The following is a 25,460-nucleotide window of genomic DNA, read 5'->3' on the forward strand; positions in this document are numbered from 1 at the left end:
GGGCAGCTGTTCCTCAGGAGTGCAGCACCCCCTGGGGGCTGGAGCAGCTATCTGGGTCACTGAGAACCTGAGAGGCTCTTCCCTAGGGCAGCCCAACTCAGAAGGACGGCCTGCGAATGTAGGCGGATCTTTTCACAATCTGGCTGAGCTTGTTGCAGCTTTTCTGGGCTGCAGGGGCTCTTCCAGGGGGCTGGTGGTGCTGAGCAGTTATTCCACGGGAGTGGGCCACCCCCTGGGCGCTTTGGCAAGGCCACTGGAAACCCAAGAGGCTCCTCCCCAGGGCAGCCTGACTCAGAAAGACCGTCTGAGATCTTTTCCCGACTCGGCCAGGATTGTTGCAGCTTTTCTGGGCTGCAGGGGGTCCTGCCTGGAGCTTGCAGTCCTATGTAGATGGTCCACTAGGTCTCAGCACCCCCTGGGAGCTTGGGCAGGTAGCAGGGCCATTGGAGGCCCAAGAGGCTCCTCCCCGGGGCAGCCTGACTCAGAAAAACCGTCTGAGATCTTTTCTCGACTCGGCCAGGCTTGTTGCAGCTTTTCTGGGCTGCAGGGGGCCTGCCTGGAGCTGGCAGTCCTATGCAGCTGGTCCACTAGGTCTCAGCACCCCCTGGGGGCTTGGGCGGGTAGCAGGGCCGTTGGAGACCCAAGAGGCTCCTCCCTGGGGCAGCCCGACTCAGAAAAACCGTCCGAGAATTAGGCCGATCTATTCACGGCCTGGCTAGGCTTGTTCTAGCTTTTCTGGGCTGCAGGCCTTTTCTCGGGGGCTGGTGGTGTTTGGTGCTGCTCTGCGGAAGTGTAGCCCCTCCAAAGGGCAAGCAGGCCTGTGCAGGGACAGCCCCTGCGGTGGTAGGTTTCAGGCAATTGTTGAGGCCAGCCCTCCTGGATGGCAGGCACCCCCAGGTCCGTTGAGAGCGTAGGGGGTGGCGGGGGTGGGGGGAGGGGATGCACTGGGAAGCACAGCTTTCTGCTAGCTAGCAGGCCTGTAAGCTTGCTGTGGAGTGGGGGGTATTCTATGGGGACCCACCCCTTCTTCTCCCCCTCCCCAGCACGGGTGCAGACCAGGCTCTTCTCCCAGGTTCCCTCTGATGCGGCTTTCCACTTCCCCGCCCCTAGAGTATTGCTCCCTTCCTCTTCGACAGCTTTGTTTTGTAGTTTCTGCCCCATCAAATGGTTTCTAGACCTCCCAAGCAGTTTCCGCTCTTCCCCGCCCCCCAGCCCGGGGCTAACCTCCGGGCTGAGGTCTCGGTGCCCAGCTCCCACCCAGGCGTCGCCCAGCCCTTTCTCGGGGACTAACCTTCGGAGGCGAGGTCTCGGTGCCCAGCCCCCACCCAGGCGTCTCAATTTTTGGTGACTGTGCCCGTAGTTCAGATGGTCCGTTTGGTTCTTGATCGGCTTTTCCATACTCCAACTTACTGCTACACTCTTCTCTGCATCTGGAGATTTCTCCGGTTTGTTTGATCTTTCCCCTGGTAGGTGACTTTCCAGGGTGCGGGAACCCTTTCTCCTCCTCAGTTCCCTTTCAGGAGCGCCCATCCCACTTGGATTCACCTTATCTCACTCTCCTCTTTTCTCCCATTCTGCCCAGTAATGTCACGAACTTCTTGCCGTTATTGGAGTTTAGGTTCCTCTGCCAGCGATTGGTTGCTGTTCTGTGCGAGTCATTTATTCTGTAGATGTGCTTTTTTTGTTGTGTTTGTGGGAGAGGGCAAGCGTGCTCCCTACTCCTCCGCCATCTTGTCCTCTTCCGGGAGTGTTTTTGAATCCTTGTGGGGGTCTAGTACAGGTAAGCTGTTCCTTTGTCCCTGTATGTGGATTTTCCCATTCAAAAGCAAACAAGGGCTGGCTGGCAGGTGCCACCTGGAGGCAGAAAAAGGCATCTTTTAAGTCCAGGCAAGTAAACCACTCAGCAGTGGAGGGGATCAGCCCTAGCAGGGTATACAGGTTAGGGATGGATGGGTGTAATGTGACTGTTTCTTCATTTATGGCTCTCAAGTCCTGTACTGGGAGGTAGTCCTGTGTTCCCGTTTTTTTTCATGGGCAGTAAAGGGGTGTTCCAAGGTGACTGACATTTTATTAATAATGCATGCTGAAGCAGCCTATCCAGGTGAACCTGTATTCCCAGTCAAGCTTCTCTGGGAATTGAGTATTGCTGTAGCTTTACCGGTTGAGCTCCGGGTTTTAGATCAATCAAGACAGGAGTGTGGAATTTTGCCAGTCCTGGTGGGTTTCCTTCAGCCCACACCAATGGGTGTTTAGTCTCTAGTTCTGGGGGAATGGTCCCCATTTCTGAAGGGGAAGAGTACAAGCACCATTTCTCTTCCCTTTTTACAGCAAGAGCCATGATTAAAGGAGTGGGGGGTTCTGTCAATTTAAGTTGGGCCGATCCATCAGTAGGAAAGGAAATTTGTGCCCCCATTTTAGCCAGCAGGTCTCTTCCCATCAGGGGGACTGGGCAGTCAAGCAGGTAAAGAAATTCATGTATTACTTCATGGCCTCCTAACCGACATCGTCGAGGACCACAGAAGAGCCTGTGGGTTTGGTTACCTGTGGCCCCAACAATGGTGGTTTCTTTCCCTGAGAGGGGAGCCACAGGTTGTGTAACCACAGAAAGTTCGGCACCTGTGTCAACCATAAAGTCTATGGGATGGCCCCCTACTTGAATTCTGACCATAGGCTCTCAGGGCCCAGTTGGAGAGAGCCTGGTCCCTCCTAATCAGACTCAGCTAGGCTGATCAGGTTGGTGCTGAATGGCTCAGATTGGTACCGGCTAGGTGGGGCCTTGGTCTTTTTCTCAGGACGGTTGGGGCATTCATTTTTCCAATGTCCCTTTTCTTTGCAGTAAGCGCATTGGTCATGTTTCAGGGGACTCCTTTTCCCTGGCCTTGTGCCTTGTCCCCTATGGGGTAGTCCCACTGGGGGCACCGGTTTTGACAGGGCGGCTGTCAGAAGAGTCACTTTTTGTTTTATTCTCTTTTCTGCATCACGGCGGACCACATGGTCTCAGTTAATAAAAACCTTGATGGCTATTTCCAACAGTTTAGTGGCATTCTCTCCTGCAAATCCTTCTAATTTCTGTAGCTTTTTATGGATATCTGATTGGGCTTGTTCCACAAAGGCAACATTTATCATCTGTTGGTTCTCAGGGGCCTCGGGATCAAAAGGGGTGTAGATTCGGAAAGCCTCACATAGTCTCTCATACAATTTGGCTGGGCTTTCATTCGGTTCTTGTAGTATCTCACTGATTTTAGCTATATTAGTGGGCCTTTTGGCCTCAGCTTTTGCCCCCTGTAGGAAGGCCTGCCGGTACCTCTCTAGGTTACGTTTCCCTTCTTCAGTGTCATAGTCCCAGTGGGGGTTTTCTTCTGGGAAGGCTTCCCTCACCCAGTTTGCCAAGTCTGCTCGACCCCCCGCATTGGCCTGAAGCCATTTTTGGGCTTCTGTAACAATTCACCAGCGCTCTTCAGTGTCAAACAGAGTAAAAAGGAGTTGCTGCAGTCTATCCAGGTGGGACAGTGTGTCTGGAAAATGAATTCTAAGAGATCAATCAGCGCCTGAGGCTTTTCAGAATATGAGGGAGTATGGTGTTTCCAGTTGAGGAGATCAGCAGTGGAAAAGGACTGGTAATAATAAAAATGTCCCCCCTCTTGTATGGTCCCATCGGGGGTGACTTGCTGTGGTCCCCGTGTCTCCCGTAAGGGCATTTGTAATGCTGGAGTGGCTGCTCCCTGAGCTGACCGGAGACGCCTGCTCATAGGTTCTGGAGAATCTGGCTGCGGGGGTGATATCACCTCGGGAACTTCAGAAGCAGAAGGAGGAGGAGAAACAGAAGGCGGTGGGCTATCTGGCATCTGGGGACCTTCGGCTCCTGGAGGTGGGGCTGGCAGCACATAAGGTGGTGGCATAGGGGGCGAGTCCTCAGGTTCCCCTTGATGAATAGGTGGCACCTTTTTGAGACAAGTTTTTCTTCTTGGACTGGGCTACACTGTCCCTGGTCTGTTGTACAGAACAAAACCCATGGGGGCCTCAAATAGGCAATTTCCAACCATTGATCAATATACGGAAATGGGTCTGGGTGTCCAGGGTCTCCTGTTATAACATTATATACTGTTCCAACTGTGAACACATCTAAGGTCCCTTCCGGAGGCCAGCCAACACCAAAGGAGGGCCACTCTAGGGTACAGAGGGTACATAGTTTTCCAGGACTCAGTTTAACACCATAATCTGTATAAAATCCTTTCTTAAAATTTTTAACTGTACACTCTAAGACAGTGGGCTTGGAAGCTGATTTACCCATTGTGTGAAGTCCCACCCTGTGACGGTGACGCAAGACAAACAGCGAAGACAAGGCCTCAGGTAACAATCGCTTCGTCCGCCTGACCGCTCCCCCGGAGGAGATATTTAAGGCGCCTCTTGGCATAGGTGGGACTGTATAGACCCCAACGTCAGGATCCCCCCGAAGAGGGCCACCATAAGCCGTATGAGGGTCACCGCGGAACTGCAGGTTAGGACTCACTTTGGCTCCGTAGTCCAAAGATGGTGGAGCACGGGCTCTTGTTCTCTCCAGTCACTCACACACACACACCAGAATTGACAAGCCTCCCGATCCCAAGGGAGCAAACCCTGACCTGAGTGACCCTTTGATCACTGAGAGGTGATCAGTCTCTCCTTCCGCCGTATGGCAGGTCCTGACTTGGGCAGATGTCCCCGAGGCACTCACCAGTCCAACATCCTGTCCTGGAACCTGTTTCCACTCTCCTTCTGAGTCCATTCAGGAAGCGGTGTGGGCCAAGGCCAGCACGGCCTGAGTGAGGGTCTGGATCCAGCAAAATGGCCGGTGCGTGCTATCCACCTGTCACCGGGCCGGCGACCGTGGCCTCCCCTGGTTCCCTGACAACAGTGGCACAAGAGGCCAGCTCGGTTGTCGGCTTCCCGGCCAATGCACCAAAAATGTTGCAGAAACTGCAAAAACTGTGGCAGTGGAAGGAGACAAACAGTACTCGGAGATATGGAAAAGCAAGGTTTGTTCAGCACCGGTGCGGGCTCAGAGGAGTCACCTCCAGAGTCTGAGCACCAGGTCTTTGTTCTCAGTAACTTTTATACACTACAAGGTCTTGATGTTCCCATGTAAGCATCCCGGACCTCCCCCATCCCCAAGCAGACAGTGTTCCTCCCTAAGAAACTGAGCAAGCAAGGTTACAGAAACAGAACTGATAAGCAATGCTGGGTACCTGATTAGCAGGGCTGCTGGCTTGGACAGAGGGCACACAGTTGTTGCATTATTACAAGAAGGGTGGCATAGTGATGAGCACAGCTGGAAAGTCTTGCAGCTGCCTTCTTAGCCAAGGGGGAGGTTGTTCTTTAGTTAAAACTCCATTTCAATGGAACTTTTGTTTAAAGTCAATATGGACACATGTATGCATTTTTACATGTATCCTTTGGAGTGTTTTTTGTTTGTTTGTTTGTTTGTTTGCAAGTGACCAAATGCCCTATGTAAAGAGTTGCCTTGTTTTTTTTACTGCTTCTTCTGCAATGAAAATTATTTAACTAGTCCAATATGGTCATTGAGTTTGTTTGCCATCTCTGGTATGGCAATGCTTCAATAAATACCATGGCAAATCCATGATTTTTGACATTTGCCAACACATCTGAATGGCAGTCTAGAAAGTGGAGTGGCTAACGTAGAGTCTTTGAGATGTTTGTAATTGAGAGTCAGTGCTACATGTCTGTTAGAGGTTAAATCAACCGACACCCCCGTCTGTGTGTGTTTTTGCATCTTCGATAGATACATTGTCTTAAATGTTTTGATCTTTGTCAGAATAACAGATTGTATTTTACTTTGAATTTGGATTTCTGTTTTGGATATTTGTGTGTTTTTCTCAATAAAAATTGTTACAGTTTTCGTTGCTTCAGGTGGGAATGTTGCACAGCAGTTTTTCTGTTTCACTCCAAATATTTTTTCAAGGGAGCTATAGCCGCTTGAGAAATCATGAGAAAGCAGGATTTTCTATTTTTCTGTTTTTTTCTTTTTTTTAAATTCTGCTTTCACGTGGATGCAGTCTTTTTTTCTATTTATTGTTTGTCTATGAATAAGTTGCATTTGGGGGGCACATTATTAGTAGGATGTTTATATGGGAAGGGGATAGGACCTTTTTCCCAGATTTTTGGCTCATTGGTCCCCTCCTCTGTTGCAACAGTTTTACTCTCTCAGTGTGAGGCACTCTCTTTCTAGGACTGATTATTTTCTCCTGTTTCCAAAATTCTCTTGTTACTGAAACTTCTTAGCATTGGGGGTGGGGGTGGGGGTGGGGTGGGGGTTTTCGTTCTGCATAAATAGCCCTGCTGTTGTGGTGCCCTCTTGTGACTGCAGACACCAATTCTGCTGATTAGTGTTCCCTCTGCCTACACATTATAGGAAGTTTGTGGATTTTAAGAAATGTCTTCTAGTTTCCTGGAGAAGTTCAGGCTGTAGGGAAGGTACTCTGTTTTTTGGTTGCTTTTTGGTTTCTGTTTTTTTTTTTTTAAGAGGCGATTTAGGACTATTGCTGAGCTTCTACCCGTACCCAGAAAGGAGAACATTGCCTATCACATCCATTTATAAATGTTTAAATGTTTAAAAATACATCTGACATGACTCTTATTAGCTACATTAGTTTTAGTGCTATGATGGAGCTAAAATGGAGTCCTGTTCTCTTACTGTATTTACTGCCTGTCTGCTTTCTTCTATGTGATCTACTTTATATGTTTAACTCAGCATTCTATGTATGCTTCTTAGTTCTATGCAGCGTATAGATCACAGGGTCTCTGAACTGATCCCATATTCTGGTTCCTAAATGACATTGCAAGTGAATTTAACTCGAGCATTTCCAACCCCTTTGCTCAGTATGGATCACCCTCCTGTATTTCCCGGTGAGGAACTTGCTGCATTTAGCCTGTACAGTCTACTGGAACAGGTTTACTAATTGTCACCGTCGTTAGCCTTCTCAAGGCAATGGAGAATGTCACCAAAGTGGATGAGTTTCTTCTGCTGGAACTGACTTCCAATCAGGAGCTGCAACCGATCATCTTCATGACTCTCTTGGTTGTGTACATTATAGATCTGTTTGGAAATGGGTCCATATTAGTGGTCGTCACCTCAGAGCCAAGACTCTACTCTCCCATGTATTTTTTCCTGGGAAATCTTTCTTGTCTGGATATCTGCTATTCTTCAGTGACACTGCCCATGCTAATGGCAAACCTCTTCTCCACTCACAAGGCCATATCCTTCCTAGGCTGCATCAGTCAGCTCCACTTCTTCCACTTTCTGGGCTGCACTGAGGCCCTTTTGCTGGCCGTGATGGGCTTTGACCGATTCGTGGCCATCTGCTACCCGCTTCGCTACACTGTGCTCATGAACCTCCGGGTGTGTATTTTCTTGGCAGCTGTGGCCTGGATCACCAGCTTCTTTTATGCTCTGATGCATTCCGTCATGACCGCACGCCTGAACTTTTGCCACTCTCTGAAACTCAGCTACTTCTTCTGTGATGTGAAGCCCCTCTTAGAGTTGGCTTGTGGTGACATTTGGCTCAATCGATGGCTCATTTTTATTGTCACGGGCAGCTTATCTATGGCAGCGTGTTTTCTCACTCTCCTCTCCTACTTCTACATCATCACCTTTCTTCTCCTCAAGCACCGGTCCTGCCACATGCTCCACAAGGCTCTGTCCACTTGTGCCTCCCATTTCATGGTGGTGTCTCTCTTCTATGGAACTGTGGGGCTCACATACATCCCCCCTGCCTCTGCCACATCTGTATCACAGGCACGGTACGTGGCTGTCATACACACCACTGTGACTTCAGTGCTGAATCCACTGATATACACCCTTAGGAATAAGGAAGTGAAGTTGGCTCTGAGGAGAGTCTTTGGGAGGAAATGGAAGCTGTCTGTCTAAAGAAAATCACTGGCAACACCAGAGGAAATGAGAACTGTGTGTTCTCTTGATGACATTTATTTTCTCATCTAGACTAACTTGGATCCATTTCTTGAATTCTGTTTTCATTTCAGAAATTTGTGCCATGTGTAGGTGTGGTCTTCACACACACGATTCCAATTATCCTTTAGTTGTTCACGCAGAGTATTTTTTCAACAGGGAATGTTCACTTTGCAGTGGAAACGATCCCTACGTTTATGACATGAGGACATGGATCTTTTTTCAGCTGAGAAGCTGGGCAAAGAAAAGCTGAAGAAGTAACTGCGTGTCTCTTTCCGAAAGTAAAATGCGTGGAGTAAAAGGCAGAATCAGCATGCCCTGGTGGGCACTCTTTTGCAGGGTTGGGTCAGTGAAAGCCTGTTTCATAAACACCACTTGACAGAACGTGGAAGGAAATAGTGGAGTGAGTCATGCTGGTATGTGACAGTTTATCTTGATGCAGAAATGACAGTGAATGGAGGAACAATGGTGTAGAGTGTTGGTATTTTACGTGAGGAATACAGCATGTCCCACGTGCCTGGAACTCAGTGGGTAGTGAAGAGAGGGGCAGGAGATGAGGGCAGAAAAGCGATGGTAGTCAGGTCTTGGCATCCAGTTGGTCAGCTGAAGGTTCTCCGCACTTACTCTGGGTAATGAGCCTGATAATGGGGCCCTTGAGCAAGGAAGTGACTTCCTACAACTTCTGTGGTGAAAGAATCACAGTGTTACTCTCTTGAGAACAGAGAGTAGAGGAACCAAGATGGAATTAGTTAGGATCCCTTATCATCCTTTGGATGAGAATTGAAGGCAACCTAGATCAGGGTAATGGTGGTGGCAACTGGAGGAGCATCGAGATTCTGGATGTATTTCGAACACTCAACTTTCAGTATTTGCCGATAGCTTTGATGCGCAGTAGGAAGATGAGAGGTATCCCAGATGATGATTAATTTTCAATGTCTATGTTAGTGCCCAGAAATGCCTGAAGTACAGTGAGTTTAGGCGACGAACAGAGCAAGGTGTGAAGTAGGTTTTGATTTGCTTTTCTCATAATAGAAATGTTTTAACTTGAGTTCTCCTTCCTACTAATTAATCCTCTTTATGCAAAGTACAGTGTATTTTGAAAACCTGATCTTAAGGACAAAGACAAATGCCATGTGATATTACTTATATGTGGAATCTGAACTATTACACAAGTGAACTATGAAGGAAAAGAATAGGAAAAAGCATATATATATATATATATATATATATATATATATAACTGAATCACTTTGTTGTAGAGCAGAAATTAAGACAACTTTGTAAATCTACTATACGTCAATAAAGTAAATTAAAAAGATAAAAATCTAGAGTTGCTTTGTGGCTCAGTTAGTTAAGGATCTGGTGTTGTCACTGCTGTGGCTCTGGTTACTCTAGTGGTGCAGGTTCAAACCTGGCCTAGAATGTCTGTATGCTGTAGACATGTCTACAAAAAGATAAAAATAAAAAATAAGTAAAAACATAATCTTGAGATCAGAATGAAAGTTTTACTATCAAAGACAACTTCATATATGACAATTTTTTCTCTCTAGGAATTATTTAATTCAATTTTTCTGATAATAAAAGCAATAAGAAATGGAACATAGGTTCAGTATTAGAGCATTTATACATTGCTAAGAGGAATTAGATAAGTATTTAAACAACCAAATAATGCAGAATATGGCAGCTGAAGAAGACATTCTAAAGGGAATTGGCTTACTGGTACTGCTGTGGTGTGGGTTTGATCCCTGGTCCAGGAACCTTTGCATGCCTGGGATGCGGCGAAGGCAGGGTGTGGGGCAAGTTTAACTGGAGGTAAAAGCTAGGATGAGTAGAAAGTATATGTGTAATAAAGTAGAAGCCATATTTTATTTGATATATGATAAAGTTACCACAAAGTTGTAACAGTTTGTGTGTTGGTTCATAAGATATTAGTGATGTAAAAATAATCATTAATGTTAGGATAAGTGAAAAATTCTCAAAAATTTTCTTTTGATTTCTTTTCCAAAGATACCAATACAGGTATACCTCAGAGATATTGTGGGCTTGTTTTCAGACCACTGCCATAAATTGGATAGAACAAAAAAGTGAGTCACAAGAATACTTGGTTTCCCAGCGCATATAAAAGATGTTTATACTCTACTTAATCTCTTAAGTGTACAATAGCACTGTGTCTAAAAAACAATGTATACACCTTAATTAAACATATTTTCTTGCTGAAAAATGCAAACCATCACCTGAGCCTTCAGTGAGTTGTAGTAGTAGCATCAAAGATCACTGATCACAGATCACCATAACCAGTATCATAATACTGAAAAAGTTTGAGGTTTTGGGAGACTACCAAAATGTGACATGAGATTCAAAGTGGCCAAAAGCTGTTAGGAAATTGGCGCTGATAGGCTTGCTCGATGCAGGACTGCCACAGAGCTTCAGTGTGTAAAAATCACAGTATCTGTGGAGGGCAGTAAAGTGAAACATCATAAATCAAGGTATGCCTTACCCCAAGGAGAAAAAGGGTGAAAAGTGCTGGACTCTCCATTCTATACTGCTCTCCTCTTCCAGACCTTGGTCCTACAAAAATCCTCACTGCCTTGTTAGCTCTCTGATGCCTTCAAAAAGATTTTTCCAGAGTTACCATCGTGGTGCAGTGGTTAATGAATCCGACTAGGAACCATGAGGTTGCAGGGTTCGATCCCTGCCCTTGCTCAGTGGGTTGACAATCTGGTGTTGCCGTGAGCTGTGGTGTAGGTTGCAGACGCAGCTCGGATCCTGCATTGCTGTGGCTCAGGCGTAGGCTGGCAGCTACAGCTCCAATTCAACCCCTAGCCTGGGAACCTCCATATGCCTCAGAAGTGGCCCAAGAAATGGCAAAAAGACAAAAAAAAAAGATTTTTCCTTTTCTGATTTACCTCTGACCCTTTGACCCAGACTTGAAGGGCCCACCTGGAAAAGTTCCCCTATTTTATGGTCAACTGACTTGAGGATCTCATTACATCTGCAATACATATATATACACACACACATCTGTATAATATAATAATATAGTTATGGGAGTGATATCTCATTATGTTCATATATTCTGCCAAAACTCAAAGGGAGATTATACACAAGTCAGGTTCATTAAGTGTTATTGTGGACTTTTGCCTGCCACACACACCCGTCTTTTTTTTTTTTTTTTTTTTAAGTCAGACATGACTTTACTAGCTTCACAAGCAGCGTTCACAATGGGAAGTCCCATCCATCTTATATATCAGTACAAAACAAAGCTGGCAATGTAGGGTTCTTAACCCACTGAACCATTGTGAACTCCAAATATATAAGAGCTTTTTTTTTAATTACTCAATGAATTTATCATATCTGTAGATGTATAATGATCATCACAATCCAATTTCACAGGATTTCCATCCCCACACATACCCATCTTAAAAGTTGTTATGTGTCTCAAAGGAGACAAATAGTATAAAAGTACAGTTTTGGACTTACCTTGTGGTACACCTGGTTAAGGATCCAGCTTTGTCACTGCAGTGGTTTGGGTCTCTGCTATGGCACAGGTTCAGTCCCTGGCTCAGGATCTTCCACATGCAGTGGGTGCAGCCAATAAGGAAAAAAGTATATATTTAAAATTTAAAATTCTGTAATTATGTGTTGTTTAAATTTATGTAATTATATAATGAAATTCACATTAACATCATTTAAAATACAATGATAAAAATAAGAGCAATAATGATAACTTGCAGCTATATCCAATATTGAGGATCTAATTTTATGGCTTCTTTTTTGTCTTTGAATGTAGAATATCTTTTTTGGTAGGTTCCAGTCTTTTCTGTTGGTGGTGGTTTAGCAGTTAGTTGTGATTTTGATGTTTTCATGAGAGCGGGTGAGCTCACGTCCTTCTACTCCACCATCTTACCTGATTGCCTGCTTTTTAAAATCATTTTTACAGTTAACTGGGAAATCTTGTAACCCTATGCCAGCTCTGTGTGAGTTAGCTCTTTTTTTGTTTCTTTTGTTATCTAGAAGTCTTACTTAACTGCAAATTCCATGTTTCTAAACTGCACCTAAGTACCAATTAGGACTACTTTATTTCTAGAGAAGTAATTTTAGCTTCTGTATGGAGGATCTAATATTATGGAGAATTACAGTGGTGATACTATTGTGTGTGTGTGTGTGTGTGTGTAAAATGATAAGAGCAGTATTATTTTCTTAAAATTTGCCACCCCAGACCATTTTATCATACATCTTAATTAAGACCCAAAGTCCCCAAAGTCTTCATCATTGCTATTTGGGGAAAAGTAATTAGATTTTCACTACACAGTGTGTGCTTTATTAAAGAAATCATATAAATAGGAGGAAAGAAGAGAGCTCCTGTTGTTGGACATGGGAGTTGGAAGAGAGGAGAGGTTATAGCCATTTCCTGCTACCCTTCGGGTGGTTCCAAACATAAGTGGCAGAGATGGTAGTCCTGCAGAAGAGAATGTCCTTCCTGTTCACATAAGAATATGAAGAGGCTATTCTCTCTTTGTAAGGGTAATATTATTTTTCTCCACAACAACCCCTGGTTGAACCATTACCACAGCAAATCAAACTAAACCAAACTGGGTAAGTGGGGCTAAAATAAATTATCTTGAAAAAACAAAGAGACTTCCCTGTGAGTCTTCTGCCCAGAGAAGTCAGCCTTGTGAGTTAATTGAAAGGAAACCCAGAAGTTTATCATTGAACACACATGTATTATGTGCCAGAGCCTGTGCTCAATGCTTAGAATGCAACATTAACACTCAGTACATTGCTTTGTAAAACTCAGTATATTCTACTAGGGCAGCAGGCAATACACAATAAGCATACCAAATAGATAAATTATATGGGCTCTCACAAGGTGCTATGTGTCTTGGGGCAATGGAAGATGCATGTGCAGGGGAAACAGAGTGTAGGAGAGCACAGAGAGGCTGGTTGAGGTGACACTCATTGATTTATACCATTTGAGATCAGACTAAAATGAAGTTAGGACTTTTGTCAGATGGACAGTCCTGGGGAAGAACCAAGGCAAAGGGGAACATCAAAGAGGCCAGCGTGAATTGACTGAAGGAGTTAAGGGGCAAAAAGAGGAAATTAGGTTGGAGAAGTAAAAAGAAAAAGGTTTTACAGAGCTTGTAGCCTTTCATAAGAATTTGAATTTACAGTCTGAGCTGGAGTATAGTAGGAGGGTTATGAGTAGAGGCCTAATAGTGGAAAGTGACTTACATATAATTGGCTGCTATATTGAAAGTAGACCATAGGGAGTTCCCTTGTGGCTCAGCAGGTTAAGGACCTGACATTGTCACTCTTGTAGCTCCAGTTGCTGCAGTGGTGTAGGTTTAAGCCCTGGCCTGGGAACTTCCACACACTGTGGGTGTGGCCAAAAAGAAAAAAAATGTGTTAATTCAAAGTAGACCATAATTGAGCAATGTTAGAATATGAGATTCTGTGCATATGGGTCAACATTTCATAATTGACCCAACCACTTTGAATCAAGGGAATATTGAGTTAAAGACCTAATGAAGTAGGTTGAAGAGACACTGGAAAGAGTAGGAATGGAGAATGTCAATTTTGACATTGTTTGTGAGAAGTTTTGATGTAAATATCAGAAAAATGGGGTGACACTAGTGAAGAAAAATAGTGATAAAGGAAGACATTTTAAATGTTTTATAATAGGAGAAATAATAGCCTGTTCCTTTGCTAAAGAGAATGCTTCAGTAGAGAAAGAAAGAGAAGTATGAGGAGACAATGGCCTTGCTGGAGTCTGCCCTTGATTAAGTGAGTGAACTCTAGGATATGTCTGCTATGATTAATCATGAATTTCCTCTGTATTTTATGGAGCATCCCTCCAAATATACTATCATCTCTGGTACCACTATGTCCTTTTCTGTCCTCCTCATCCTCCATAATATATAAAATGTGACTAATTCTACATGAAATCTACAAATGTCAGCCTCCAAAAGTGTGCAGGTCACCATAGTTGATTGGCCCACTAATGACAACTGTCTCAATAAGCCTCCAAATTACTGTAACTTAGGATGAAAAAGTAGATGAGGGCGTTCCTTCCTTTCATTAGGCTTTATGGTGCATGTGGCCATTCATGTTTTACTTAAATATTCAAAACTGCTTATGTGTCGATTTTAAAAGATTTGACTGACAGATGAAAGGCTGATAATGTTTCTACTTATGCTGAGTGATAATGCATAGAATTTATTTGTTGTGGGATTGTGCATTTTTACAGGTATATCTAATGTTTTTTGATTAGTTATATTACCTTTTCACCTGTGAAGTTTTTTATTTTCTTGTTTTGTAGCCTGTTTCTGGAGCAGTACAGATTACAGAAATCCTTTGTTCCCAATTGCGAAGGAAAACCTGAATTATATTATGGAAGGAGAAAACCAAACAGTTCTGTTTGAGTTTATCATCTTGGGATTCTCCAACTTAAAAGAGTTACAATTTTTACTTTTCACCATCTTCCTTGTAACTTATATCTGTACTTTGGGAGGAAATAGCTTCATAATTTTGGTAACCATGACTAATCTGCACCTGCACACGCCTATGTATTTTTTTCTGGAAAACTTAGCTTTTCTTGACATCTGCTACACCACCACCAATGTTCCCCAGATGATGGCGCATCTTCTGTCAGAGAAAAAAAGCATTTCCTATTTAGGTTGCATGGCACAACTTTTTGCATTTATTTTCTTTGTGGGATCAGAGTGTCTCCTCTTGGCAGCAATGGCATATGATCGCTACATTGCAATCTGTAAGCCCTTGAGGTATTCAGTTATTATGAACAAGGTTCTGTATAGCCAGTTAGCAGCCTCCTGCTGGTCTGGTGGTTTCCTCAATTCAGCGGTGCACACAGTACTGGCATTCCGCCTGCCCTTCTGTGGCAACAATCAGATTAATTATTTCTTCTGTGATATACCTCCTTTGTTGGTCTTGTCTTGTGGGGACACTTCTGTCAATGAAGTGGCACTACTATCCATTGGGGTCGTCATTGGTTGGACTCCTTTCCTGTGTATTGTCCTTTCCTACCTCTATATTATCTCCACCATCTTGAGGATCCGATCCTCCAAGGGGAGACAAAAGGCCTTTTCCACCTGTGCCTCCCACCTGACCATTGTCCTTCTCTATTATGGCAGCGCCATCTTCACATATGGACGACCCATCTCAACATATTCACTGGAAAAAGACAGGCTGATCTCAGTATTGTATAGTATTGTTACCCCCATGCTAAATCCTATAATCTACTCCTTGAGGAATAAGGATATTCAAGAGGCTATGCAAGTTATGGGGAGAAAGTGGAAGGCTTCAAGCTCCCTCTCTTTTGATGTGTAAGTTTTTCTTTTCTAAGAAGATGACATTACAAAACTGGCCATTTTACTTATAGAGCTGATTTTGGCTAATTACTCTCAAACAAAAGTAAAAGTCAATGCAAATTTTCACATCCAGCACTTTCAGAAACACTCTCGCTAAAAATACTATATGAAATATTTAAATTTTTTCAGAGAGATCAGTTAATGTAAAAGATAGTGAGGAATCACAAATCTAATATTGAACAGAGTTGAAAATACAAAGATGTGAAATTGGCATTAGCGACCCTCTCTTATGAGGACTTCTGATAATCTTGAAGAAGTGTTTGAGGTTCTGAATTGTGTTTTGACATCCTTGTAAGATTAGAGAGCTAAAAATGGAGTCTTGAGCTAGTTAATTGAAACAACAATTATCCTCTATTTTATCCGGTAAACTTATCAATAACTTACGTGCCTAGTGACTACCATATTGGACCATGCATCCATAGAACAGTTCTTTCCTTGCCGTTAATAGACAGTGCTTCTCTGAAAGAAGAAGTATTAGATGGGCAACTTTGCTTTAAGAGATATCACAACCAATTGCAAAATAAAAACAACAGTATGTTAATGGTTCAGTGATAAACTGATCATTGGAATAAACTAGAGAATCCAGAAAAAGTCCCCTGAATAAACATATTTATTTGATTACATGATAGAAGAGGCCAGAAGAGGCATGAAAGAAAAGTTGAATAAGGACAATGTTTTCAATAAAAAGGCAAAAGGGCATATGCTCCTAGCCTTAAATGTTATACAAAAATCAATTCTAGGGTACTGTATACCTTAGTGTGTAAAAGAACAATAAGACTTTTAGAAAGTGGTCTTGTCAGACCCGATCTGGAGCAGAGACCTGATGCCACCCCCACCACTGCCTCTGCTTAGCACCTCTGGCAGGAAGGACAGTGGTCCCCAAGTCCAAAGGCAATGGGCTGGAGAACACGGCCTCTTGGATGGAGCCCACAGCTTTCGTTCAGCCTGGCCCTACGTGGCTAAGGCGCTTGCTCTGTGGTTGATGATCACGGTGGGTGGGGGTTGACCCAGGTTTGCAGGGAATAGTCACTGTGGATGACAAAATGAGATAAGTTGAATAAGTGACAAATAAAGGCAAAGTTTTAGAAGCCAGAAGGGAATTGAAAATTTAAAAATATTAATATATTCCTTTTCACCCTCACTAAAGTCACTCTTACTCAGGCATTGATTTTTTTTCTTTGAATTTTCTTGACTAATGGTATAGCCTCTTGCTGGCCTCCCCTCCCCTCCTTCACCCTACTTTACTAAATCCTGTACATTATGTCTGAATTAATTTCAAAACACATATTTGATAAAAATGAATGAAGCAGAGGGAGAGGAAAGGTGCTTTACATTGTTATTAACTGTATATTAGAAAGTAATATATTTCTCTTGTCTCAGTCCCTTTTGCTATCAAGTGATCTGTGTATTAGCCCTCTTCGTGGACTTCTCTTTCTCCTCTCCATTGACAGTAAAGGCTGTCATAGTCCTCCATACTGTTGCTTATACCTGTAGCTCATTCAGTTTTCATTGCTGTATAGAATTTCATGGTATGAATATGCCCACAAATGCTTTATTCTTTCAATGAAATTAAACACCTAACAATTGCATGAAACTATTATTTTCACAATTTCTAGGTTAATTTTGGGGAAAAAAGCAGCTAGAATTGTTCAATCTGACATTAAGACTTATTTTAAGACCTATTGGAGTTCCTATTGTGGTTCAGAGGGTTAAGAACCCAACTTGTATCCATGAGAATGCAGGTTTGTTCCCTGGCTTTGCTGGCAGCTGCAGCTCTGATTTGACCCCTAGCCCAGGAACTTCCATATGCCGCAGGTGTGGCCTAAAAAAAAAAAAAAAAAAACCTATTATGAGACCTACTAGTGGAAGGTCAAGTTCGTGGTCCAAAAGCAGACAAGATTATCATAGGATAGAGGTCTTAGAGACAGACCCAAATATTTGTATGGTAACCTAATATATAATATGTATGGCACTCCAATAAATGATGGAAATTTAGTAATAGTTTGGAGAAATCAGATCACTAAGTAAAGAAAAATAAATTAGATTTCTAACTTTCACTTTGTGAGAAATGAACTTTAAGTGGATTAAGGAGGAAAATTTGAAATTTAAAAACTGTAAAGTTGATATTAAAGTAAGAGAATAGGGAGTTCCCATCATGGAACAGTGGAAACAAATCCAACTAGGAACCATGAGGTTGGGGGTTTGATCCCTGGCCTTGCTCAGTGGGTTAAGGATCCAGCGTTGCCATGAAATGTGGTATAGGTCACAGACACGGCTTGGACCTGGCATTGCTGTAGCTGTGGTGTAGGCCATCAGCTGTAGCCCAATTAGACCCCTAGCCTGGGAACCTCCATATCAGCCCTAAAAAGCAAAAAAAAAAAAGTATGAGAATATATTTGTGGTGAAAAACCTAAACCTCAAAATGCACAACCTATATAACCTGAGAAATTACGGATTTAATCATAAAAAATTTAAGGATTTCCTTTCAATGAATGACATCATAAAGTTAATCACAGATGTCAGATTACTAGAAGTTACTTGTGAAAACTAAAATTTGGAAGTGACTAATGATGTCTTACATAAATAAGGAACTCATAAAGAATAAGAAAAAAACAAGAAACTTAAGAATATGTGTGAAGAACAAACCTAGGCAGATTAGTAGAAGAGGAAACCCGAATGATTGACAAAAAAAAAATCCCCTCATAGAGGAGATGTTCAGAATTGCTAGTAATCTGAGTTATGCAGATTTGAACAATAAGGAGCCACCACCTCATTCCCATATGCTGACAAAAATTACAAAGCTAGATAATGCCAAGCAATGTAAGAAACCCTCATGTGCCACTGTGAATGGTACAGGTACAATTGGGCAAAATGACAGAATTTTGAAGATCAACTTTGTTAATTTAAAATTTATGGAAAATTCATTTTGCTTTGCCCCAACTTTAGTTTGTTTTTGGAGAAGTCCCCTCTGATTCTGAGGCACTTCCAGGCCAGTAGATAGTCATAAAAATATTAGCATTGTCTTTAGCTTCCTAGAGGGATGAACTTTCCAGTACATAATGTGGAATGAATGATGGATGATGGAATTACATTCCGAAATCATCATGGTGGCATTAGGAATTAAACTGTTTGAATACAACTTAAGATCATAACATGTGGGTAAGTAGGGAGAGTATGTTGGTGGTGATGAGAGATGTGGTCTTCCAACATTTTTTTGTTCCTGAATCAGTTTCATTAAAAACAACTGTTTAGAGAATTCCCTTTATGGCTCAGCAGTTAACAAACCCGACTAGGATCCATGAGGATGAGGGTTTGATCCCTGGCCTCTCTCAGTGGGTTAAGGATCCAGCATTGCCATGAGCTGTGGTGTAGGTCACAGATGTGGTTCAGATCCTGCGTGGCTGTGGCTGTGGTGTAGGCTGGCGGCTACAGTTCCGATTAGACCCCCAGACCTGAGAACTTCCATGTGCCGCAGGTGCAGCCCTAAAAAGGAAAAACAAAAAACAAAAAACCCAAAACCACTACCACCAACAAAAAACCCAACTTTTTAGTACCCACACATCAATACATTGCGTGTCTTACAGTTATGTTAAAATATTATGTCTAGGAATTCCCTGGTGGCTCAGGGAATTAAGGATCTGGCATAGTCACCTCTGTGGCTCAGGCTGCTGCTGTGGCATGGGTTTGATCCCTGGCCCAGAAATTTCCACATGTCACAGGTGTGGCCCCCAATAATATATTATGTCTCCATTTTGGTTGATACCTCAAAGGCTACCAGCAAATCTATCCAAAAGCAAAGTTCTAGGTCACTAAATAAGTGCCTATGTAGAGAATTGATTCAGTGACTGAGGGGATTTCTTTGGTAAGAACTGGTGTGCTAAGTAAGCCTCACTCAACTCCAGAAGGAAATGAGGGTGCTTCCCCTTAACTTAAGCTGAGAGAGAGAGAAAAAAAAAATAACAAGTTAAAGAGCCCTGGAATTTTAGAGTCCAAGGACTCATATACTCTGATGTGGCTGAGGAACAAGAAACTAGAAAACTGCTTTTCCTCTGATGATGGGGAAAGGATGCAAGATGTTGCTCTTGGTCAGCAGTGGGCCTACAGGTAGGAGTCCACCTGGGCCTACAGGTAGGAGTCCACCTGGAACCGTTTTGATTCCACAGGAGACTTCCGGAAGCAGAAGCTGTAATGGCAACAGAGCCACTGGAGGACAACCAGATGCTTAGGGACTGAGCCAGGACACAGAAGGAGGCAGTCTCAGGACCTGTGCTCAGATGTCCCAGAGGTTTGTCTCCAAGGTCCTTAGAAGAGGCCACAAAATGTGGGGACCTTCTGCATCTAGGGAGCATTGTCCTTGCCCACTCTTGTCCCTTGCACTGGCCTTCAGGAACTGATGAGACTCCTGGCCTTCAGGGAGAAGACCCTGAATTCAGACACTCTATCAGCAGCCTTTCCAGGGTCAGTTAATAGCTGTCACTTCCCTGTGTTCATAAAAGCAGCCCTACATTAGGCTGTATGAGTCTGAATGATGATCTCTGCTCTTTGGGTATACTTTTGTTCATAGGTAAGTAGTATTTGTTAATTGCTTAGCTATAGCTCTACCTCTCTTAGAGATTACTTTTCTATGCCTTACTCTTTGGATGAGAGACCAAGTGAGTGGGACAGTGAGGTGTAATGACCTGGGAGGTTTCAAGGGAAGGGGTAATTGAATTGTCTGTCCTGTCCTGTGGGCGACAGGCTTAGTATGTGTGAACCAGGGAACTTCCATTATTTCGGGTATTTCAGTATCACTCAGAATGGCCCTCTGCTGGCTTACTGTTTCTTTATTATTAAATAAAGAACAGGGAGTTCCCGTTGTGGCTCAGCAGGTTATGAACCCGACTAGTATCCATGAGGATGTCAGTTTGATCTCTGGCCTCGCTCAATGAGTTAAGGATCTGGTGTTGCCATGAGCTGTGGTGTAGGTTGCAGATGAATTGCTGTGACTGTGGTGTAGGCTGGCAGCTGCAGCTCTGATTTGACCTCTAGCCTGGGAATTTCCATATGCCGCCAGTGCGGCCCTAAAAAGCAAAAAAAAAAAAAAAAAAAAAAAAAAAAAAGTATGGTAAAGGTGACTTATAAGTCAAATTGTGTTTTATTTATCATTTTATTTCTAGCACAAACCCCCATGCCTGGCAAAGATAATGTTTTCAAAATATATTTGTCAAATATAGTGAGCAGCATGGATTAGCCTGGTAAATTTGTCTAATTCTTCCTCAAAAGTAGGAAGGAGAGGTTTTTAAAAAAGTAGAGATAGAGATTAGTGGTGATAGAAAATACGGATTACAGAGCAGGATTTTGGGGTTCCTCTGATGACAGAATGAAATTCGCACTAGATAACTCTTTGGTTCTGATAATGTGAAATATTACATTACAGGAATTTAACCCTTTATCCAACTTATTTGCTCCTTCTACTGAAAATATCCACAGTAGATCACAGGAGGAAAAGACACCAATTAAAACAAAAACACAAATAAACATCCTTTCAAATTTAGAATTCAAATATATATTTGTGTACCAGTCAGGGCAATCTATGAAGTATATGATTTTCATTCATATATAATATTCACCTTTATTTTTAGAAAGTCATGTTTAATTTATCTCTTTAGCTTCTGTACTTTGCATCAAACTACGAAATCACTTTTTCTCCATGACTTATAACTTGAACATTTTAAACTAAGGGATTCCTGTATTATCACTTTAATTTTATTTGGCATTTTTATTAATTGACCTAAACCAAACCCTAGAGCAGTATCCTCTAATAACACAAACATGAACATTTAATCTATAGCAAGGCCAGAAAATAAACAATTGTACTGGGAAGCAATCGTCCAAAAAATATTCAATTAAAAATCAGATGTTTCATAAGATTTAGATTTAACTATCTAATTTAACTAACAATTAAATTAGATTTAACATTTAACTAAAAAAGAAAGAGAAAAAAAAGAAGTCAAAAATACAAGCTATCAGAGTTTGAAATTAATTTAAATAATCCAACTGTGTGAATTTAAGTTGTACTAAAAGTATTTTTAAAGTGCTTTCTATTGTCATCAATTAAGTTCAACTTTTAGCCACTCAACTGAAACTGTCTTAGTTTGGAAGAGATAAAACTTGACTCTTTTTTTTTTCACCTGATGGCTTCATAACTGTGGTTCCCAATGTTTATTTTGTTGAGACTCAGTGTTTTTGTCTGGAAAATGGGAATGATAGCATTACTTATCTCAGAGGCTTTATGTAAAGAGTAAATTAGATGCTGGGTAGAAAGTGCTTAGAGATTTTGAGTGCCCTTCTGTACACAGAACTTAACAAAAATTTGTCCACACAGACACTGAATACTACATTAGCCAAATGGCTCTTGAATTTTCCAGACTGATGACTAGCACCAGCGAATGAATCTAATGATGAGTCTTTTTAAAAGTTTATTAAGGGAGTTCCCGTCGTGGCGCAGTGGTTAACGAATCCGACTAGGAACCATGAGGTTGAGGGTTTGATCCCTGCCCTTGCTCAGTGGGTTAACAATCTGGCGTTGCCGTGAGCTGTGTGTTGTAGGTCGCAGACGCGGCTCGGATCCCGAGTTGCTGTGGCTTTGGCGTAGGCTGGCAGCTACAGCTCCAATTAGACCCCTAGCCTGGGAACCTCCCATATGCCACGGGAGCAGCCCAAGAAATGGCAAAAAGACAAAAAAAAAAAAAAAGTTTATTAAAACACAGGAAAATTAATCCCAAATTCAGGAAATTTAATTTAACATGCTTATTATTGAAATCTGTCATAACAAAAATAAATAAGCATAACTATCCATTAATAAGGATGAATATATAAAATGTTTGCTGCATTCATATGAAGACTTGTAGAAATTCAAACATGTTTCAGGAGAATATCTATTGCTGTGAGAAATTATCATAATATGTTGCTTAAGGAAAAAGTAGATTAAAACACATACTTTCTGATGCCCATTTTGAATATTTTATGCATGGAAAATTGATTAGCAGAACATATGCCAAACCATTAGTAGAGGTTTTCTCAAATGGAGCTATTAAGGATTTTAATTATTTTATTTTTCTCTAGTTTATAAATATTCTAAAACAAAGATATTAATTTTAATCAGAAAATATAGAAGACATCTTTATGTCTTCTGTTAGAAATTTTTCTATTAAAATTTTAATAGGAAAAATAGAAGAAAATGTCAGAAAACCCTATCTAAAGGTTAAACATCGGGCATGTTCTGTATATATCTTTTAAAATAATTCTACGCTAAAGCACTCTACAGCATGAAAAAAATTCTCCTTGAATGATGATTTGTCTAGCAATTTAAGGACTGGAAAATTCACTAATAAAGAATAAACCAAGGAGTTCCCATCATGGCACAGCAGAAATTAATCCAATTAGGAACTATGAGGTTGTGGGTTTGATCCCTGGCCTCACTCAGTGGGTTAAGGATCTGGCAGGCAGTTGCCGTGAGCTGTGGTGTAGGTCCCAGACATGGCTCAGATATGGCATGGGCTCTGGCTGTGGCTCTGGTTGGACCCCTAGCCCAGGAACCTCCACATGCTGCAGATGTGCCCTAAAAAGACAAAAGACAAAAAAAAAAAAAAAAAAAAAGAATAAACCAGGAATTTAAATGCAAACTTCAACTTAGGTATTACTGTAGTCGAGATACCAGATAATGTTAAGCTTATGACACTCCTCTATGCTCTCAACTCTTTGGCATTTAACTTATTAAGAAAGTTTAGAGATGTCTTGGTGAAAACATTAATAAGATGTTGATAAATGTTACTGAAGTGAAATGACTAAGGGTTGTTGGACTGGGCACCAACATTGGTTCTTCTCAGTCTTCATGATTGAATAGAAAGATGGCAGGAAAGCCTGGAAATCTCAGAGTTCAGAGCAAGAAGATAGGTATCAGAGGAATATATAGCTAATACCTCATCATGCAAAGTGCAAAGCTGCCTTGTGTGAAACTGTTTCACAAAGCTGTAGGGAAGGGAGTTCCCATTGTGGCACAGCAGAAATGAATCCAACTAGTATCCATGAGGATGTGGGTTCGATCCCTGGTCTTGCTCAGTGGGTTAAGGATCTGGTGCTGCCGTGAGCTGTGGTGTAGATCACAGACACATCTCGGATCCCACGTTTCTGTGGCTGTGGTGTAGGCCAGCAGCTGTAGCTCCAATTTGATCACTAGCCTGGGGAAGAGGAGAGAGGACAAAGTGTTGTATAGGATGGTGGAGGAAGGAGAGAGGAAGGAAGGAGGGAATGAAAGAGGGAATGAAGGAGGGAGGGAACGAGAGAATTCTGGAAAGTTTTCCAAAAACATGCTCCTGGAAAGGCATCTCTGAAAGCAAAACACATAGTTTTAAGTAAGATTGACAAGTAGAAGGAATACATGATGTCACTATCATTTCCTTGATTCACAGCTGAAATTGCTAAAGATCAGGAAACATTTTTCTGAGTTAGATGGGATCTAATTTGCAAAGCGGTCTTCTGCAAAAGAAGTGGCCTGGGAAACGAGACCTGCTTGCCATTCTAGGTACAAAAAAAAGCTGGAGACGTGGATTCAGACATAACTAGGTTCTGTTCCTTTCTACTGCTTACTGTGTGATCTTAAATATACTGCTTAACCTCTCTGAACTTGAAAAACATCATCTGCAAAATGAGGATAAGACCATCGAGAAAAGGAAAGGTCAGAAAGTATGTGATGTATCTTACCGCAAAGTGTAACATCCAGAAAGCTAATATGTTCCCTTTAGTCTAAAAAATTCTCTGTACTTAGGAGAGGTCACAATAAGCCAGGATCCATTTCTAATACCTGTTTTTTTTCTGGTCTCACAGATAGGAACCATATGGTATTTGCGCCAGGACACGAAAACCATTTCCTCATTTGATTGACCTGGCAAAAAGAGATAGAAAAGCCTTTCGGTGCCTCTTTATTGCTCATATGTCCTCTTCAACTTCTATAAAATAAAACAAATTAAATTTTATATCAGCATTCAAGCATGGAAAAAGGGAGCAGGAATGACTTTAAAGAATGAATCCCAGAGTTTCACCTACCAACTATTCCGCAGCACACATTCACAACATCACCAAGAAAATGCAGGTGGACCTGGACCCAGCCATTATTTTTTTACAATGATTTTTATTTTTTCCATTATGGCTGATTAACAGTGTTCTGTCAATTTTCTACCATACAGTAAGGTGACCCAGTTTCACATACATGTATACATTTTTTTTGTCACATTATCATGCTCCATCATAAGTGACTAAATATAGTTCCTAGTGCTATAAAACAGGATCTCATTGCTTATCCATTCCAAAGGCAATAGTTTCCATCAATTAAACCCAAATTCCCAATCCATCCCACTCCCTCCCCCTCCCCCTCTCCCTCGGCTACCACAAGCCTGGTGTCCATGTCCATGATTTTCTTTTTTGTGGAAAGGTTCATTTTTGCTGTATTATAGATTATAGATATAAGTGATATCATTAGTATTTGTCTTTCTCTTTCTGACTTACTTCACTTAGTATGAGAGTCTCTAGTGCCATCTATGTTGATGCAAATGGCATTATGTTTTCCTTTTTATGGCTAGCAGTATCCCATTATGTATATATACCACATCTTAATCCAATCATCTGTCAATGGACATTTACATTGTTTCCATGTTGTGACTATTGTGAATAGTGCTGCAATGAACATGTGGTACATGTGTCTTTTTTAAGGAAAGTTTTGTCTGGATATTTGCCCAAGAGTGGGATTGCTGGACCCAGCCATTATTAAGGTGTATCATGCCCTTTTGCCCATTTCTTTCTAATGAAACACTGTCTGTGGTGTATAATTTTAGAGATTTTTATTTACAAGGGAATTCCTGAATGTGCTTACAACTGTGTTCTGTGTTAAGTTTGAGTTATGATTTGCAAAGGGTTGCTGCTTCTCAGGGTTGATATCTCATATAGAGGGCAATAATTTTTATTTTTAACACTTTCATTTTCTTGTTTTGAAGACCATTGCTACTGTGCATGTGATTATTTTAATCTGTGCTTCTCTTTGCCCAATTCGCAAAAGAAAACCAGGTAATATC

General features: G+C 41.9%; 2 protein-coding genes across 2 annotated transcripts; both read left to right on the forward strand.

Moving 5' to 3' along the window:
- The first annotated feature begins 6,985 nt into the window (after window positions 1-6,985).
- Window positions 6,986-7,924, forward strand: LOC110258055 (olfactory receptor 12D3-like). Its single transcript, XM_021081025.2, has one exon. The coding sequence runs from the start codon at window positions 6,986-6,988 to the stop codon at window positions 7,922-7,924; it is 939 nt and encodes a 312-aa protein (XP_020936684.2).
- A 6,417-nt stretch (window positions 7,925-14,341) lies between these two features.
- LOC100152920 (olfactory receptor 5V1-like) lies at window positions 14,342-15,313 on the forward strand. The gene has a single exon (XM_001928146.3). The coding sequence runs from the start codon at window positions 14,357-14,359 to the stop codon at window positions 15,311-15,313; it is 957 nt and encodes a 318-aa protein (XP_001928181.3). The 5' UTR covers window positions 14,342-14,356.
- Window positions 15,314-25,460: the final 10,147 nt, after the last annotated feature.

The sequence above is a fragment of the Sus scrofa genome, chromosome 7, assembly GCF_054392235.1.
Source record: "Sus scrofa isolate SSC_HxYL_T2T_F1_AM1 chromosome 7, Sscrofa_HxYL_maternal_Yorkshire_Landrace_v2.0, whole genome shotgun sequence".
Taxonomy (NCBI): domain Eukaryota; kingdom Metazoa; phylum Chordata; class Mammalia; order Artiodactyla; family Suidae; genus Sus; species Sus scrofa.

What these genes read in the sequence shown, in the direction of transcription:
- LOC110258055 (XM_021081025.2), top strand. Translation starts at nt 6,986, where the DNA reads ATGGAGAATGTCACCAAAGTGGATGAGTTTCTTCTGCTGGAACTGACT.
- LOC100152920 (XM_001928146.3), top strand. Translation starts at nt 14,357, where the DNA reads ATGGAAGGAGAAAACCAAACAGTTCTGTTTGAGTTTATCATCTTGGGA.